Here is an 18,329-nt window from a genome sequence, read left to right as displayed (position 1 = left end):
TTTTACTAACCACTCGGCCAAGGTAATGTTTCCTATCTGTCTGCTCATTATTCCACTGCATTAAGTAATTCACCACTATACGAAGTGGCAAATGTACGCGATGGTAACAAATGGAGTTACTAATATAATTTTTAAAAGGTGAGCTATTGGTAAGGGATTATTTTGCCTTTCATCCTGGTTTATACGGACGTTATTAGAAAAAAATGGACAACGTGATTTATTTCTTTTTTAATTTGTGACAAGGTTATGCCCTTATCTTAATCAGTCATTTATGTTAAACTCGTAAATTCACTACCCGGGTGAGGAGATAAAGAGAAGCAAGCACGCAGGAAACAAAGTCCTTTTTGGAGTGGACATGCATCACTTATATACATCGTATGCCCCTCTCCTCCGGACGCAAAAAGACTAGCCACGATAAAAATCTAGCTTAAGTTGAGAGTTTAACCTTGAGAATCGAGTAGTATCATCGCAGTCTGATGATTTCTTATGTTCAAAATTAAAATTGACTGAGCTCCACCGGACATGTAAATTTTCTGATTGTGATACCCGCTATGGTACAACATTGTCTTTTGCTATCCTTTTTCACTATGTATTGATTACTGCCTTACACCATGGTTTACCACAATCGTTTTAATCAAGATATATTTCTCGTTTCCCGTTGTTGATGGCCGTTCCGTCTAATTAGCCACGTCATTTTACGATATCAAACTTCAGAGCGGAATCAAAAGCCCTCAGCACCATATTCTTTAAAGCAAAACAGAAAAAAACAAAGCAAAAACCAAAATAATGAAAATTAATTCCGCAAAACTTGATATAGCGTTGAGAATCCGAAAACCTTCATGCAAAAGACAGAGGGTGGAGCAGGCGAGACCCTACATGACAATGTAAGAGAACAGAGAACACAAAATTGAGTTGACAAAACATCCAGTCTCTAGACCTTGGCTAAATTGTATTACGTAGGATTCTTTTTATTGTGTGGGATTCTTTTTGAATAATTTCCTTGCTATGCATTGATAGAACTTGCGCGCAGATACTCTCGACACTTAACACCTTGAGAATTCCAAAGAGTTCCTGTGCCATCAAACAAAGCAATGCTAGGATATTTTGAGAATTTGAGGAAGGATATGCGCCTAGTGAAAATTGAGCACTATCTTTTTTCCAAGCCGCTGCAAAAATAATAATAATAAAAAAGAATGGGACTTCAGTTTAACACTTAACTTTATTCTATATGAGAAGTTTTTCGATCTATTAGTCTTTATCAATGGTTATTACAAAGCTTTGTCATTCTCGTCGTAAATATTTTGCTACATGCTCAGGTCTTCTTGTACGTTTTCGTCCAGCTTTCCGCATCCAAGATCTCTCGCCATTTGACAAACTGAAGATGTCACTCGTCGGAGCCGTAAATATACTTAAAAATAAATGGTTGAAAGTTATGTTTAGAAATATCAACTATGAGAAGAGTGTTTCAATTCAGTATAGTTTTGCTTTGTAATTCACGCTCAAATCTAAAATTTGGAGAAATACGTCTTCATAATGTCAAAGCACTCTTTATCAGTGCAGTTTCTCCTTGACTGAGCTTAAAAAGACAAATTGCTGTATTTGTTCATTTGTTTTTATTTTTTTAGCATAAAAACTATTTCGAAGTGAAAGTAGCGTGAGGTAAAGAAGTATCGATACAGTACGGGGCATTTTGTTCCCTGCATTCTTGAAAGTTTGCTAAAGTAAAGTTAAACACACTCTGCAGACATTTTTTTCCTTCCCTGGCCAAAATTATAGAGAAGGAAGACTAATAAATGATTTACACAGAAAGTGTTATATATCAACTAACCGCTTCTCCGGCCATTGTTCCCAGTTGGAAGATTTATGCCAAAGCTCTCACTTTCGTTGACACAATCTGCGATAAAAAGAAGAACGGCAAGAAAAATAACAGTTTGAGACTTCATTGTTTTGCTGATTGCAGGCCTAGTGAGTTGATAACTCAGTCATCGACTCCTTTATATTGTGTTCTGATCTCACTCTACGTTCATTTTAATCCTCCTAATGACGCCAATCGTCTGGACCAAGATGCTCATAAATGCCTCATATAAAATTACCAAAAACACCTCCGCTTTACACAGAACAAAATGGAACTTGGAATATTTGCTTCTCCACAATTAATTATTCTGTTTTAGTTACGAAAGGGAAAGAGCAAAAAATAAAACACGTACCGGGCCTTAGTTACTCCAAATTTGGTTTCTGCCCAGTCACAACTTACTTAGCTACCGTCATGTCAAGAGTCCGCGTTGTCTTTGTTTCAACCATTCCAGGCAGGTTATGTTTCCTAATGTTCATTCCATTAAATAATTCAGAATACACTAAAACACGAAGTTTGGAAAATCTAAACGATGTTGACAAATTAAACTGCTAAAGCAACTCAGGATAGAGTACTCTTGGTCACGGCATGTTTTAGTTTTTCACTTTAGGTTATACTGACTTAATATAGAAAACAAAATTGGACAGTGGTGACCGTTAGCAAATACAATGGGCGGCTCAGTCAGCGAAAGAGGAGTTAGTAAGCAACAAACACAGGACTTTTATGTGTTGGATAAGCATGACATATGCCTGAAAACAGTATATTTCATCGACAATGCACTATGGATCTAAATATAACCAACATCTCTTCACACCTGTGCCGTATAGTTTGCGTTATCAGTATGCATTTATTTGACGCCAAAAGGTTATTTATGTGTATATATGTTTGTTTTCATCCAGACTTTAAATAGAGCTCGAGGTTTGTTCCAAATTTGAAGGTACCTTAAGGGAGAGATCACGTTTCCTTTAAGACTCCGAAAAAGTTTAAATCAGCACCAAAAGAGGAAAGTTGTTACATTGAATAACATATGTTCAGGAAATGCTTTTGTCTTTGACTCAGCACTTTCTACATGAAAAGAATTGTCGTGACTAACTCTGCGCAATTATATGACTACAACAATGACTTCAAACGGGTGAAATCAAGTGAATTAGAGCAGGAAAATTGGAAAATAATTTTGTAAGAGTGGTGATAGCAAGAAAAGAAAAAGAAATCAAGAGAATTCCGTCCAAATTTTATTCACCCGAAAAAAAAGCATCGTTTATTATTAAAAAGTCTTAGGAACTGATATAAAATATTCATGTGAAGATCAATACTGAAGAAGTAAGTAATCATGAAATACGAATCAGTTACGAGTGCCTTTCCCATTTGGAACATAACAACACTCACTTACTTTTTCTGTTATCAAGCGATTTAAGGTCGGTTATACTATGGTACCGTTTCATTTGAAGTCATGGATAGCGGTACAAATAATATCAGTTAGCCTAGCAAGTATTGATGATAAAATACGGAGTCTTACATCCACAGTGACACGAGAAAACTTTAGGCTGGAGGGGCATTTGATCGAAAGTGTTACTGTAGACAGTCAAATAACATGCAGCCATTATTGCGTGAAGAATACTCGTTGCCTCTCAATCAACTACAAAAAGTTCCAAACAGACCTTAAAGGACGCTGTGAGTTAAACTTTGCTGGTTTATCAAATGATCTCGACAACAAGTATCTGATACCAACAAAAGAATTCGTCTTCTCACAAATACGTTGTCGCAAGGTAAGAATTTACTTCGTAGTTTTATCTACCAAAGACGAAGAGTCTGCAACTTTTGATATCGAATAGAGAAAATTTTTCCTCGCTTTAACACCCGAATCAATTATTTATTTAAGAAGAAGTTGTGTATTTTGTTTTTGTCGCTCCACTGTTGATATGCCTTGAAGCAAAAAAGAGATGTGAAAACAAAAGAACGCAAAATCCTATATTCACTTTGTGTAATGTTGATAACATTGAATATTAATATCAAGGTGATAAAGAAAACCTCAAGAACAAAGATGGAATAATCACATGCATGATCTGCAGGCTAACTTATAATGTTTAATAAATTTCCCGCGAAGACTGATATTCTAGGGGCGCTGAGAACTTTGGATCTACAATGAAAAATTGTTGAGTGTATAAAAAAAACTTGGTTCCCATTTGTTTGAACTTTCTATATCTAATTCTCGCTAATTTATGCGGCATCTAAAGAAGTTCTTGAGTCCATTGAAACATGATTTTAATCTCGTTACTTAATAGGAGGATGAAACGAGGTGCCCTAACATGGATAGAATTCCGTCAGGTAAGCATGCCCTACCACTGTCTCTAGAATATCAATTGAGAAGAATAAACAAATAAATACATTTACTATGAACATTTCTTCGCTACCATTTCGTCCGCCTCTAATTTTATCACTATTACCACTTGGTTTTTGTTAGCTTACTGTTATTAGTGAAAATGATCTCCTCGAGCCCTCTGAATTGATCTATATTTTGTAATTCATGGTGCGTAAGTATAAAGCTTAGTTTAGTCACTGAGGCTACTCGTTTAACTAGGGGCATCTACACTGTTACAAAGCTGTACATGCAGCTCTTTCTGCCTTTGTATTTTGTATTCATACTTCTGTATTTCAACCTAAACATAGAGTTCCTCTTCGTTAGTATTTCCTCTTTCGATCTCGGCATTATTATCATTATTATTACTTTGATTATTATTATTACTATTATTACTATTATTATTATTAGTGATATCAGAGCCTAGTTCTCTTAAGTATCACATATTTAGTTCGTTGCTATCTCATAACCTCTGAGTCTTTGCTTTGCTCTTGAGCATATGTTGATTTCGTAGTCCAATTAGCCCACTAGCTTAGAGGAGAACTGTCATATTCTCACCTTTTCTTTCCTTTTTCATTTAAAGATTTCTCACTTGAGTTTCCTGTTCGAAACGGCAATGGTGTGGTCTATAACAAGAATATGGATAGGGTGCTTACTAAATTTACCCTCTGTCTTTGGATGAAAACGCAGAGTCAAGGAACTGTATTCAGTTATGCATGGCAAAACAGAATGAACGAAATTATCATAATAAACAGTCCCGAGCTGCAGCTATATGTTGGAGGTCAACATACACCGTAAGTACGAAAAAGGTTAATCTTTGCATGCATTGCACATATTACGACTACTTTGTCAGGTCATGACTATTTTTTTTTCTCTTTCTCTCTCTCTCTTAAGATCGAAAGCCGGAGACTTATATAACGTTTTCTCTCTTTTTTTCTCTCTTGTTTTGTATATATTGTTTTTCTCTTTTTGGTATTGCAAAAAAAAAACCCAAAGAAACAAAAAAGCCGTAAAAAAGAATGCTAAAAGCTATATCTGGTTATTTTAGCTGCTACGAAGCAGCACGATATAATTATCCCTGCTAGGTCTAAGGTTCGTTCCTGTTCCTTTCGTGCGTTATATTTTAAAACTTTGTAACGAAACTTGAATCAATTAAAAGCCAAACTTAATATCTTTACATTCAGAAATATTTGATAAAATAGAGACCTTAGAATCATATATAGCTGATAACACCGAGTGGACACAAGAAAGGATATGCTTTACACTTTTATTTTCTTTTTTCCGTTTTGTATGCTTGATTTGTTTCATATTGATCTATAAATGTATTGATTTATCTTTTCAGAAGAGCAGTCATATCCGTCCGTGATGGTGAGTGGCACCATGTATGTGCCACCTGGCGGAATACCGATGGCCAAAACAAGATCTTTATCGACGGGAAACTAGAAGAAAATGGTACTGGACTTAGTGCTGATCATATAATAGAAAAGGGAGGGGTCGTTGTATTGGGTCAAGAGCAAGATTCTCTCGGTGGTGGCTTCCAGGACAACCAAGCCTTAGTTGGTAAAATTGCAAATTTGAACCTGTGGGATACCATTCTTCCTCTCAAAGAGATCGTAGAAATGTCGAAAAATTGCTTCTCAAGAAAGGGTAATGTTTTAAGTTGGGAGCAATTCAGGAGCGACATTCGAGGCACAGTTAAGGTTCATGAGCCTTCTTTGTGTAGAGCCCCATAAAGTTTGAACCACACTTACATACATGAATCTTCTTCTTTAAATTAAATTTGGACAAAATAAAAGAGAGATGACGAGAAAAATACATATATACAGCTAAACAAATCCAAACGAAATAGAGAGAGAGAACTTCTCGTCCTTAAAGGAGACTGTCTGGGGTCAAGCAATGAAAGTAGCTCGCATGTCATCCCATTTCAGACGACAATAGTGTTGTGAATTAGTGAGATAAAAACTTATGATTATCGAATTCGAAGCTACTGATAGCTGAGCCATGGATAAATATCGTGGTCTTGTTAATGCTGTTGTCTTTAACGATCTCAAAAAGGCATTTGCAAAGTAGATCTCGACATTTTGTTAAGACAATTGAATACCACGAGATTCGTTGATCCAGCCACTGATTGTTTGGTCCTTGTTGAGATAATCTAACTCAGATTTGTCACGTTACCCCTTGTAAGAATTGTCTAAGATGTGGTGTTCCCCAGGGAAAAATTTTGGGACGTCTTGTGTTTTTGATATATGTCAATGACTTGCCACATCGTCTGACATATTCGGAACCCAGAATGAAAGCGGATGATACTAGCCTGACGCTTGTAGCACTGACATGATCACCTTATTTGAGACCTGCGCAATGTGTATCAGCTAACAAGCTAACCCTAAATGTGAAAAAAACTGAGTTTATGCTTATTGCATCAAGGCCGAGGTTATCAAAATTTACGGAGACCACTTCGTACTTAAAACGAAAACGCAGTAGAACAAGTAGCCTCCACTAAATCTCTTGGATTTTCAATCAACCAAAATTGAAACTGGGAATACCTTAATGAAAATATACCCCATAAGATAGGTGGTGAAATAAAACGAATTCGGCATTTTACTCTATTTAATATTCTAATTCAAGTTTATAGTAGCCTCATTTGGCCGCATTTTGATTATTACAATGATTTGTGGTGAAACTGTAACAAAGGCCTTTACGGAAAACTCTGTGGGCTTCGAAATCGCCTAGCTCGCTCCCTAATGTCTGCGAGCTATGGTAGTAATTTGGCTGATTCGCTCCGCGCACTATGGTGGCGGATACTTATCAAAAGGCTTATCAAAGACCAGAACAGAAATCTATCTTGATGCACCGGTGGCGGCTTTTTGTCGCTTGCCTTGCCAGCTTTTCTTCCTTTTGCGATTCTTTCACTTTTTACCTAAAATAAAGGAGGGGGACGGGCCCCTCAAGCCCCTCCCGTAGACCAGCCACTGTGTACGAGATATTAAATAGTGTGGCACCTGAGTATTTGATATCAAGAATCGTTTCTCGTAACAGTGTAAGTGCTTATCGTTTGAGAAATACCGAGAGCAAACTACTACTTCCACAACCTCGAACTGACTATCTAAAGAGAAGCTTTTGGCATAACGGAGCTCAATTGTGGAACAACTTACCTATAGAACTAAGGCAAGCATCTTCATTGACTGATTTCAAATCTAAATTAAGTCACCGCAGTTTTTAGTAATATTTTAACTCTAAGTAAATTTTTAGACACGGCCTCCATGAGAAGCAGTTTTTACTTTTGAAATATTTTTGATATTTTTTGTAGTTTTGTAGAAGGGTAATTAGTCTGGCATCTTGATTGACTGATAGAAATACCTAATATAGTTTAAGTTATCCTATCTTATCCTATTCAAGTTGAAATTGATTTCAACTTCAAGTCCAAGGTTGCACAAAGTAATTTTACCCCTTCCCCCTACCCCCTCTTCATGAAGTTTCGTACTTTAGATCATTCTGGCTCTAAGTGTGACGAGGTCTCTAACAAAGATTGGTGGTATGCTTGAGCACTTGTATAGACCTTGACATGGACACCTTGGCATGGGCATCCATGAAAAAAAATCACCGCATGACTTTGCCTTTTATTAGTTTGCCTTTTATTAGTTTGCCTTTACATAAACATCGGTATTTAAGTATTTTTCTTTTTATTTGAATCAGTCACATGTCTCCATTTCTGTTTGGGAGTACCTCCCGGGTCACAATCAATTCAGGTCAGTGGTATTCCAAATCAAAGTGTATCTATAATAACTTTAAGTGTATTTTAGCACAGGTAGTTACTTAGTATGATGGTACCGAGCAGTTGAATCTGAAAAGCATCAAGTTGTAGTGTTGCTGGGAATAAAGAAGAGTTGAAAAGGTCAAGTCTGTATTGTTGCCTGTAAAGGTTTCTTCCAAGAAAAAACGAGGTTAGTAAGATATTTATTATATCTCTTGGTTAAAAATTTCAATTCAAGCGGAACGGCCATTGATGATTGACGCGCGTCAAAGCTTATTTTATTAGTTTTCAATAACTGGACTTTGAGTCGTCAAAGGATCAAAATATTCATTAAATATCCATAGTTTGAAATAATGCAAACTTACATGCAAAAGGCCATTTCAAGAATACAGAGGTTTCTGCAAAGAACTGTGACAGAAAATTCCGCAAGTTATTTTTAAATGCCCGAAATCTGCAGGGTACAACGTGTTTCTTTGTAGAAAGTACGTAGCAAGTGCGAACGGCTAACTTTGTTTAATGCCAACGTCAAATGAATGAATAAAAGAATTTTATCAATGCGATGGAAAACAACACAAGGATCTTTTCAACGATTAATATCCAATTTTTGGTGTTTTGCGGCGTTTTCATGGAAGCTGTCGGGTGGATCACTCGGTGAAGACTGAACAAGATTAAAGACACCGTTGGAAATTAAGCCGATGTTTGTTGACGGGAATAAAGAAGGATGTAACACCGCTTTGGATCTAAACCTACTTTGTAGAGCTTTTGGTGGAAGACAAGCGGCAAACAGAGAAAGACGAGCAAGATAACTCGGGTATGCTTTTTTGAAAGCTCGAAATACTGTCTGGTTCATTATCGCCGCCATTTTGCTTACGTTCATCTTAAAAGCACTTACTAAGGAGCTCGTCGAGAGCAGCAGCAGGTATGTTCATTGCATTAAAATCTTCATCGACTAGCTGTTTGCATAATCCTTCAAACTTTTTTCACTCGTATTTCGTTTTTTCACAATGTTTCACGACCTTTCGGAGGCAATGAAATCATCTAGTTCTCGACTCGAGTTGTCTTCGTTGTGCCCGTCTTTCTCATTCGTCGCTCGTCTTCCCAAGAAACTAACTCGAAAGTTTGGGATATCGGCTTCTGAGTTTTGTTCTTCATCTTGGTGTGCGTACTTTTCCTTTCAATGTGTTTGAAGGTTTTCTTCAAGAGACATTTTGGCGTTCAAACAAACCTTTGAGTTTAGCTGGTCGTACAATGAAATATGGCCCGCTAAATAGACCAATCATGGCGCTCGTACCAACTGAGCGATATAATGATGTACAATTATCCTCTCTTGATGTAGACAATTAACTGAAAATACCATCTTGAAAGTATAATACGCAAATTCTTATAAATATATAAATCTATTTTCATCGTCAACAAACATGTACCATCTGGACAGAAATGTTAAACACATTGGTTTCCTTCAGCTTCCCCTTACTTTTGTTGAAGAAGCTTCATCAATTTTAACCGCAACGAAAAAGTAAGGCTTAACATTTACATGATTTTGACAGACCATAAGGGCGAACCTCTTGGGTTGACCGTCATGCCCAAGTTTGATGTAGGTAAAAGTAATTTTCTGGTTGCAAAGAGCTTTGACCGGCCAATACCGAAAACGATATAGGCATATGTATATTGAATGCCTGTTGCCATTACGCACGTAAAACGTGTTCCGAAGCGAAACGCTGCTTTTTAGAATAAGGAAAAAGAAAACATTTCAAGACTCTTGCAAGTGGAATAAGCTTACCAGATAGTAAGTCACTTGAAACTAATTTATGCTTTAAAAGTAATTCTTTAATTTGCCTTGTTCTGTTGATTATTAAAATTCAATAGTACAATACAAATTTACTAACAAAATACATGTTCTATTTTTATAAGCATTCTTCCGGTGGGAAATCTATCCCGCTAATATCATTAGCATCATTAAGTGTATTTAGGATTTTGTATTGAGTTTCTGAAGTTCTCTGCGGTCAAAACATGCGGTAATCAGGACCAAGGCTGGGACTGAAGAGCCCGCGGTAAGTGTGGCAGCGGACGTTCTTCACAACACAGCACAGAGGTTTATTGCGAAATCAACCTTTTCCTCTAGAAGTTGTGATTTGTACCAGTTTCAACGAGAAAGGACTTTATTCTCCGGCTTCATATTTTGATTTTTTCTCTTTCTCGCTTTTGCTTTTAGTAACATATTTTTAGTCACTTTAGTGAAAGAATCGATGTTCTTTCACGTAGACTAGAGGAAAACTGTGGAAAACCAATTCCGCTTTAATGTAAAAACAATTAGGGTCACCAAAAATGTAAATTTAACAAAAAATTTCAAATAAATTGGTTTAGGATTAATATCTGCTTTTCACCATGTTATTTATTTTGGATTATTGAATGTCACAAAATCCAGCGTTTTACAGAGATTCATGTGAAATGTAATAATTTCATATTAGCATGAACACTTTAGTTAGCTCCCGTATTTCTTCCTTTATTCATTTTTTCGCTTTAAAGTCAGTCAGAGAGAAGAATTGAAACTCTGCAAAAATGCAATGGTTAAACTTCCTTAGATGTCATTTTTATTTCGATCAATTAGACTATAAATAGTTCGTGGATATTGCAAACTTGCAATGTAAACACCACGCGTTTTATATACAAAGGCCCATAACAAGAGAGGATCCTAAGCTATACAGAGCGGGCAGAATACCATATATAGCGCAGCTTCTCTAATCCACTCAAGCCCTTTCATAATTTTAATCCAGGTCATAAGATCTGTGTGCCCATCTTGGCAATCGTGTACGCCAGTTATGGATCACTAAACAGCTAGTCAACAGTGTTTAATTATTATATTTTCCGATGTTTACGTTTGACTTAATTGGAATCTATCTGGGACCCTTGTTACTCACAAATTGGATACACTTTTCATTCCCTTTCTGATTGACTGACAACTAGAATGAGCGTTTTACTTTCCTTCCGTTGAAATTTACTTTAAGAGATTCCCAAACGGGAGAAATAGCTCTTCTAGAGAATAATGACCATGATTAACCAAGGTGCGGCAATATATCCAAAGGTCAATCTTTGATCAGATAGATAAACATTGACTTTATTCTAGTTTCCCAATAATCTAATGTGTGCCAAAAAACTATCAGGACTTAGATAATTGAAAGCAAAGGTTCAGTTATTCCAGCCTTGCAATTCCAGGTGAGAGGTTCGATACTTTTCAAATCTATAGCCTTGATATGGAGCAAACGACATCATAAGGTGCACGTTTAACGTAACTTTCAGTAACATTTCGCAAGTTTTAATCGCACAGCACCACATCTTTACGTGTTGCGATTGATTTCTCTATGTCCCTCACTCAAATTTCCCCGTGGTTTTTCTCTGTTTTTTTCTGTGCCTATAACCTTCAAAAATATATGCAAAGGTCTCGTTGTCAAAGCAAGAGCGTTTTTTTCGTTAGAGGTGAAGCCATTGGAAGGGAATTCCCGTTCAGAATTCTAGCCTATTTCAGTATAAACGTGTGTATTTATTTGAAGTGACAGATACCTTTTTTCGTTTTTTTAGTCTAAGAATAGAGCATTTGCGTTTACGGCTGAGAGTGGATAATTCGCTTCGGAGTGCAAAATTTTCCGCGTTTATGCTAATTATAGGTATTAACACTACGGTCCATAAAATGATAGAACGCTTACAATGTAGCCTCTAAAAGAGGAATATGATACTCAAAAAAGGATATAGGCCCAGAAAAAAAACTGAAATTTGAGAATTATAAGCATCGGAAAACTCATTTGTGCGTGTTATAACTTCTGAGAATCTATTTGAGTTTCAATTTGCATTTGAATGTTTGTTTGACTCCCTTATTAATTGGGTTCAACCACAAAATGAAAACCTTACATATTCTAAAGGGTGGTTTAATTTTATCATCATTTGAAGTCTATTTCTTGATTTTATTCACTTCATCTTTTTTGTTGATTTCAGTTCAGTTTATTTGATTTATTTTGTGCATATCAAACTATTTCCTCGCACGTCTCACAAACGTTCTTTTTACAAATCTACACATAATTTTTACACCAATGAATTAAGTATTACATAATAATTCTCTGCTCGCGCTCTAAGGATGAGCAATCAAATGGCAAAGTGTAACATGAACAAGAAACAAGTCCTAGCTGGATGCATGTTTATACAACAGATATAGCTGCTGTGATACAACGGCCATACATAAAGGAGCCTTTTTGAAGACAGCTTCTTGATTGTGTTTGCTCTTTGACGTAATGCCAATTTTTCCGCTTTTTTATTGTTATGACGTAAGCAACAGGATATTGTGCGATCTCATTTGTGGTCTATTGTCAATAGAAAGCGGATGATTTAACCCAAGTTGTTTCCGGTGTTAAAGCCATTTATCTGGTGTATATACAGTTGCGTCTATAGTTGCTATTTGCAAGATTCAGAGAAGACCTCCTGATCGCCTGAAAGAAAGCAAGAGAAAAGGTAAGTCTTGCAATCCTTAGTAACCCGTTCCGGACTAACGGCTAGAGAAGTCAGTTGTTTCCAATCTAAATTGCAATTCAGTTTCTGAACTGCAAACTTAAAAGCTGCTGACATTTCGACATCCTCGGCGCATTCCACCTCCAGAGTCTATTGCTAGATATAAGACTATATCATGACCCAAATTTTTAATTCAAAAATATAACCACCGCTAATGCAAGGTCAAGGTTACAAAAATCTTTAGATAAGAAAAAAAAAATCAACAAAAAATAAATCAAACTGAAATCTTAAATCATCGCACATGGCTGAAAAAAAGCCCTGATTGATTGACTAATGACAAAAAACATTTTAAAGTTTTGTGTCATCCCTCGGCTTTGTAGCTTTGTGAACCATCAGATCAACTCGGCTGAATTTTTATGCACAACATGCCATTTGTATCATTGCAATATTCAGGAATCTCAACCCTAAAATTTCTCTATTTGTGACCAGTGGAATCCTTTCTTTTTTTTTTTTTTCCGTTAGCCACCTTTCAAAAGCTAGCCGCGCTACATCAAACAATTCAAAGTTGCACTGTAATTGAGGACTGTTTTGATGCGGTTTGGTTCTCGTTTGGTCTAGTTAATTATTCTTAGTCTCTACCAAAATTTCCTCTAACTTCTTCCGCTTTACAAAAGCAGTTATTCACTGCTCGATAGCCAACCGCTCTGTATTCAAGAAGTGCTTTGAAATTAACGGCTGTTGTAGGGCAATTATTAATTTGCAAACTTTCACTTTCGGTTGAAGCAATCGTGAATCTTTTTAAAACTATCGCTATTTTTTTTCTCGGAGTTACGAAATCATTGTCATCTACATATTAATAGCACGCCGTATTGCGTCACGCAGGAGTACATTGGAGATAAGGATTGTTTTCGTTTGAACTGAAAATGGAAGCTGGCTATTGGCATAAATTGATGGTAAACTAAATTGCTGATAAAAAAGAATCGTTTATTTTCTTTTTTTAGATGAAATTCTTGATCTCCCTTACGGTGCTATGGACCTTGTTGATGTGGAAAACTGCTCATGCGTGTTGCAACTGCAACCAAAAAATAGTAAGTATCGTATGCCACATAAACCAATGATAACACCACAACACACTATAATCGCATAAAATAAGTTTTTCGTTATTTCTCTATTTACTCATATATAGAAAAGATGAAAATATGCAACCTTTTCCCGGCTCCTACTCTGCGAACTACGTTTTGTTCCTTTGTTTAACGAGCGGAACTCTGAATCCTGCGGTGATGACTTCCCCTGAAGCGATTTTTGATGTGGGAAAATACATATCTGCCTGTTTGAAGTCCTTGGAATATCTTTTTATTTAATCAAAGATGAATCATACCAGTTCAAGAGCTATACTTAAAATAATAATTATACCATCATGAACCGAAATTATATTTTCAGTTTCCCAGGAGCTGCAACAGTCTATTGCCTAAGACACCGAGCGGTGTTTACAAAATCCAGCCCCTGCCTAAACAAGACCCCATTTTTGTGTACTGCGAGATGTCACCTGGAGTTATTGGCGAACACAATCGCCACTTCAACTTTCTTCCTCGCAGTATCACTCGTCGACCTGATGCCCAGCAAATCATCAACGCCCTCTTTACCGACAAGAAGAATGTCCTGATTAAGTTGCAGAAAAAGGTCGATCGCAGCGAAGCCTACACTTTGATCGAGCCTCATCCAGATTTTGCCCACGTTCAATTCCGATTATTGGTCAACAGTCACTCTGGTTTCACGAGTCCACAGAATTCTTTCATGAGAGACTATCTCTTCTTCGGAGTTCTCCCTGCATCGATTGCTCGACAGAGAAACCTCCAAGGCTTCAAATCCAACGGGCACCGCGTCCAGTTTAGAAACTGCGACGCAAATCCAAACAGCTTGTTCGCTTTCATGCCAAACCATGATCTGCAGACACCAAGTAGCTACCATCCAAATCTGGTTTACGAAAGGACAGGCGTTGCTGTGGACTGGCGTAAAACCGCTAAGGAGATCACGAGTCCTGATCGCATGATGCCAAATGATTACTTCTTCTTGACGGAGTTGCACTTTGGGGGCTGCGGCTGTTACACATCCAGTGACCGCTGGAGTAAATTTGGCTTTCATGCGTCTGCGATTGGAATTCGCTAAAACTGTTTCATTCGTCACAGTTTTCGTTATTTCGCTATTTTGCTAGTTAGTGTATGTTAACCGTAGCTATACCACTTTGCAACTGTTTCATTACAGCAATCTTGCGCGAATAAAAGTTTTTGCTCGTTATATCTCAGTTATTTTCAATGTGATTTTAATGTGACTTAGTTCCCTCCAGTCGTTATATTCAATTTAAACTGCTCAGTCACTCACTCACTAAATCACATCTATTGTCCTGCTTAACCTCTTTCCTTCCATCCTTTCTTCCTTCGATCATTCAGTCATTCCTTCATTTACTTCTCATACATTCATTCCTGTATAATTTCATTCACATCTTTCAATTCGTGCACGAGAAGAAATGTGAAAGTAACATGGACAGACACAGGAACAAACGGGGTCCTGTGGGAAATATCTGGTAAGGCACCCATTCAGATACAACATTCAGATACATTCGGTCGAACGAAGTGGAGATGGACTGGCCACGCCGGGAAGAAACATCGAGGAATTGTTACTAGGCAAGCCTTGAATTGGAATTCTCAGGTTTTGCATCTCTTAGGGCCACACCTGGACCACACTCGGAAGGTTAGCCCAGGACGCCGGGAAGAGCTGAAGAAGGGAAATCGTTGATGCCCTATGCGCAAGTAGTATTTCCTCAGATAAGCACCCAGGCTTTAATAAGCGCCCTCACACGAATAACCTCCCACCACTTTGGCCATAATAGTCGAACAAGCATCCCCCTCCCCCCACTCAAACTAGCACCACTATCCTCCCTTTCTTTCTTTTCTCCCCCCCCCCCCCCCCCATTCTTTTTTATTTTAACCGCAATTTTAAATAAGCGCCTAGGCACTCGTTTTAAGAAGAAGAAAATAAATAAGGTACTTCGATTCTTATTATTAAAAGAGTTTGGGTTTGGAAATCTGGCAACTAACTTTTGACGCAAAAGTATACATGCATCACTCTGCTTTATTTTGAGAGAGGGTTAGTTATTTTATTCATTTCCTATATTTAAAACCTTTTCCGCAAATTCTTTTTACTATATGTAATTTCAAAGTCGAATCACGGATTTTCCGATTTTAAAGCCCCACGTTACGTTTAGAGTATAACTTGAATTGAATCGTTGTCGAGCATAGATTTCATACTTGAACACAATTTAAGCTTTGAAGAAACGCAGCAAGCTTAACTGCAGTCATAGACCCAACTGCTGAACTCTTGTTTGCCCTTGATTAAATCAGTTCATCTCGGTGCTCGAGATCCAGTACAAATGTGTTATCAAAACTAAATTATATTTAATTTTCGGACAGTCTAAATTTTTTTTTTAATTTTTACTTTACTTTAACTACAATTGTTTTTATCTTCGCCACTTGTACATCTGTACATGTTAGAGTAGACGTCTGCTTGTGAGTTGTGCATTAGCCAAGAGTGTATTCCTAAATTCAGCGAAAAATAATATAATGTACTCAGATTACTACACGTCAGACAAAGTTAATGCATTACACACAGGAGGGACAACCAATAAAGCGTCGATTTGCACAGCCACATAGAACATTTACATCAAATCTTGCAACAGATCGAAGTTAAACTCGCCTTAAACTTCTGTGGGAGTGCCGATTAGCCTGCCCGTGCGAGTTTAATTCTCTGAGTAGATTCACATCTTGAGGTACGCCTTATGGGTTTCTTCAATGATCATTGTGGTAAAGGATAGTTAATGAATGTCTAACGAATTCCAATGGCGGTGGCGTTATAACCAAACTTCTTCCAACGGTCGCTTGAGGTGTAGCAGCCACAGCCACCAAAATGCAATTCTGTCAGGAAAAAGAACTTATTTGGCATTCTTAGACTGCCACTAGTGACAGCTTCGGCATGGGAACGCCAGTTTACTGCGATTCCGCTATTTTCGTATCCTGACGTCCTGCCATGACCATATGGTAATTGATGATGATGATTCGGAAAAAGTGCAAAGAAGCTGTTGGGATTGGCATCACAGTTCTTAAACTGTAGTATGATGCCATTAGATCTGAAGCCCTGGGTTGTGTACTTATTTGCTCTTGATTTGGGGAGGATGCCAAGGAATACGTACTTCTGCATGAAGGCGTTGTTTGGTTCGGTGTAACCAGAGTAGTTGTTCACTAAGACACCAAAATCGATGTCAGCGTAATTCGGGTGAGGCTGAATCAAAGTGTACCACTCGCTGCCATCGACGTTTTTTTTCAACTTCAGCAAAACGTTTTTCTTGTCTTTGAAGAGAACCTCGACAATCTGCTGAGCATCTGATCTCACAGTAAGGCTGTGAGGAAGGAAACTGAATCCACCCTCTGCAATTTCGAGGTCGCAATAAACTTCAATTGGTTCAGTATTTGACATCGGATAAATTTTGTACACACCGCTCAGCGCTCCTGGGATGTAATGTTGAATTTCTAGACAGCTCCTGTAACACTAATGATAGCGACAAAATCGGTCAATTAGCAACACTCCACAAGTCACGCGACCTCGCCTCTCTTGAGAGCAGAAATTTATCAAGAAATCGGTGACTTACCTAGCTCAAGGTTATGTATAGTATGAAAGGTACGAAAACGTATTTTAGAAAGCAACGAGAGAACCGCACTATATAGACATCAACCAGAATTTGTAGCAAACGACAAAGTCTCTATAGTCGCGCGGGTGCAAAATAATATTTAACTTGAGAAATTTATTCACATACATAGTGGAATGAACCTTTTTGAATGCCTGTGAAATGTATTCATATCTTTCATTGGTCTTATGGTTTTACTTCAAATTTTTTCTGTTAATTTTGTATCATATTTCGGTATTAAAGTTTAAAAAACGGAAGATACAGATCAAATTAGAATTTCGATACAATCATTCACAACCGGAAACTCTTTGAGATTTTACTGACCTTTCCTCTCCTTATTTGCTGGAAGAGAAAGCCCATCAGGAATTTAAGGGAGCCATTACCGTCGCAAGTGACTTCAATACCACATTCGTTCAGTTCACACAGCCCATTGCCTCCAGACGATCGGTCGTAGTTGTATGAGATACAACCTGCTTCATTGTGACAAGCCTGAATACAGAATAACCAATCTTTGGTGTGAAACCGTTTAAAAACGTAACCAGGTAAAATGTGATTGTTTTTCGATGAAGGCTGCAATGCGAAGATTCTCTCAAAAAATATCGTTAGAAGAGTAATGAAAAAAACGCATTTCTTACACATCGCGAGGAAGATATGAAATCACATGTAATGGAAGTACGCGTCGCAGAGGAAATGAATCGATTTGGAAAGCATCCCGAAAAATTGAAATGTTTATTTGAAAGTACCAATCAGCAGCAATAAAAACACCTGCTAGCATATTGACCAATTTTAGCGCTTTTGTTCGTTGAGGAAACATAACTAAATATTCATGACAAAAAAGGCAGGATCTAAAATGTCAGAAACTTCTGACATACCGAAATGATTATGTTTAGCACTCCTACGGTGTTCAAAGTGATTAATTTTTCTACAGTAGTGAAAAACAAACGGGACGTCGATCGGTAGTCTTTAAAATAGTTGATTGGCATATCAAAGGAGATGCCATCGAGTAGTATAGAAAACAAAAATAATGGTGGAACTTTGTGGAAAATTAAAACACATCCGTTAGCAGACTAATTTTCTCTTGTCAACTGCATGAAGAAAATGTACTCAGCTGTGCAAAGAGTTTTCCTTTTGAGAGGATTCG

General features: G+C 37.4%; 3 protein-coding genes across 6 annotated transcripts; 2 read left to right on the top strand and 1 right to left on the bottom strand.

Moving 5' to 3' along the window:
• Positions 1-3,233: 3,233 nt before the first annotated feature.
• On the top strand, positions 3,234-6,557 carry LOC131786787 (C-reactive protein-like). 2 transcript variants are annotated; one of them, XM_059103857.2, is made up of 4 exons: positions 3,234-3,618; positions 4,135-4,177; positions 4,792-5,002; positions 5,554-6,557. In XM_059103857.2, the coding sequence occupies exons 1-4, from the start codon at positions 3,280-3,282 to the stop codon at positions 5,939-5,941; spliced, it is 981 nt and encodes a 326-aa protein (XP_058959840.1). In that variant the 5' UTR covers positions 3,234-3,279; the 3' UTR covers positions 5,942-6,557. The 2 variants fall into 2 exon arrangements, with proteins under 2 accessions (XP_058959840.1, XP_058959838.1); XM_059103855.2 differs by having other exon boundaries at positions 5,551-6,557.
• Positions 6,558-11,041: 4,484 nt separating this feature from the next.
• LOC131786768 (uncharacterized) lies at positions 11,042-14,755 on the top strand. Of its 3 annotated transcripts, none has more exons than XM_059103829.2 (4): positions 11,042-11,172; positions 12,322-12,456; positions 13,455-13,541; positions 13,894-14,755. In XM_059103829.2, the coding sequence occupies exons 3-4, from the start codon at positions 13,455-13,457 to the stop codon at positions 14,617-14,619; spliced, it is 813 nt and encodes a 270-aa protein (XP_058959812.2). In that variant the 5' UTR covers positions 11,042-11,172; positions 12,322-12,456; the 3' UTR covers positions 14,620-14,755. The 3 variants fall into 3 exon arrangements, with proteins under 3 accessions (XP_058959812.2, XP_066020041.1, XP_066020040.1); XM_066163944.1 differs by having other exon boundaries at positions 11,115-11,172; positions 12,385-12,456; XM_066163943.1 differs by lacking the exon at positions 11,042-11,172 and adding an exon at positions 11,176-11,232.
• A 1,422-nt stretch (positions 14,756-16,177) lies between these two features.
• LOC131786781 (uncharacterized) lies at positions 16,178-17,838 on the bottom strand. Its single transcript, XM_059103848.2, has 2 exons — positions 17,513-17,838; positions 16,178-17,052 (listed from the first exon to the last, which is right to left on the bottom strand). The coding sequence occupies exons 1-2, from the start codon at positions 17,825-17,827 to the stop codon at positions 16,333-16,335; spliced, it is 1,035 nt and encodes a 344-aa protein (XP_058959831.2). The 5' UTR covers positions 17,828-17,838; the 3' UTR covers positions 16,178-16,332.
• Between the last annotated feature and the right edge of the window lie 491 nt (positions 17,839-18,329).

Source organism: Pocillopora verrucosa, chromosome 3 (genome assembly GCF_036669915.1).
Source record: "Pocillopora verrucosa isolate sample1 chromosome 3, ASM3666991v2, whole genome shotgun sequence".
In the NCBI taxonomy this organism is placed as follows: Eukaryota; Metazoa; Cnidaria; class Anthozoa; order Scleractinia; family Pocilloporidae; genus Pocillopora; species Pocillopora verrucosa.
This window is presented reverse-complemented; position numbering and strand designations above follow the sequence as displayed.

Coding starts and splice junctions, on each gene's coding strand:
- LOC131786787 (XM_059103855.2), top strand. CDS start 3,280: ATGGTACCGTTTCATTTGAAGTCATGGATAGCGGTACAAATAATATCA. Junction 3,619..4,134: donor CACAAATACGTTGTCGCAAG/GTAAGAATTTAC, acceptor GTTACTTAATAG/GAGGATGAAACGAGGTGCCC. Junction 5,003..5,550: donor GTTGGAGGTCAACATACACC/GTAAGTACGAAA, acceptor TTATCTTTTCAG/AAGAGCAGTCATATCCGTCC.
- LOC131786768 (XM_059103829.2), top strand. CDS start 13,455: ATGAAATTCTTGATCTCCCTTACGGTGCTATGGACCTTGTTGATGTGG. Junction 13,542..13,893: donor GCAACTGCAACCAAAAAATA/GTAAGTATCGTA, acceptor TTATATTTTCAG/TTTCCCAGGAGCTGCAACAG.
- LOC131786781 (XM_059103848.2), bottom strand. CDS start 17,827: ATGTGTAAGAAATGCGTTTTTTTCATTACTCTTCTAACGATATTTTTT. Junction 17,053..17,512: donor AGCAAATAAGGAGAGGAAAG/GTCAGTAAAATC, acceptor CGCTATCATTAG/TGTTACAGGAGCTGTCTAGA.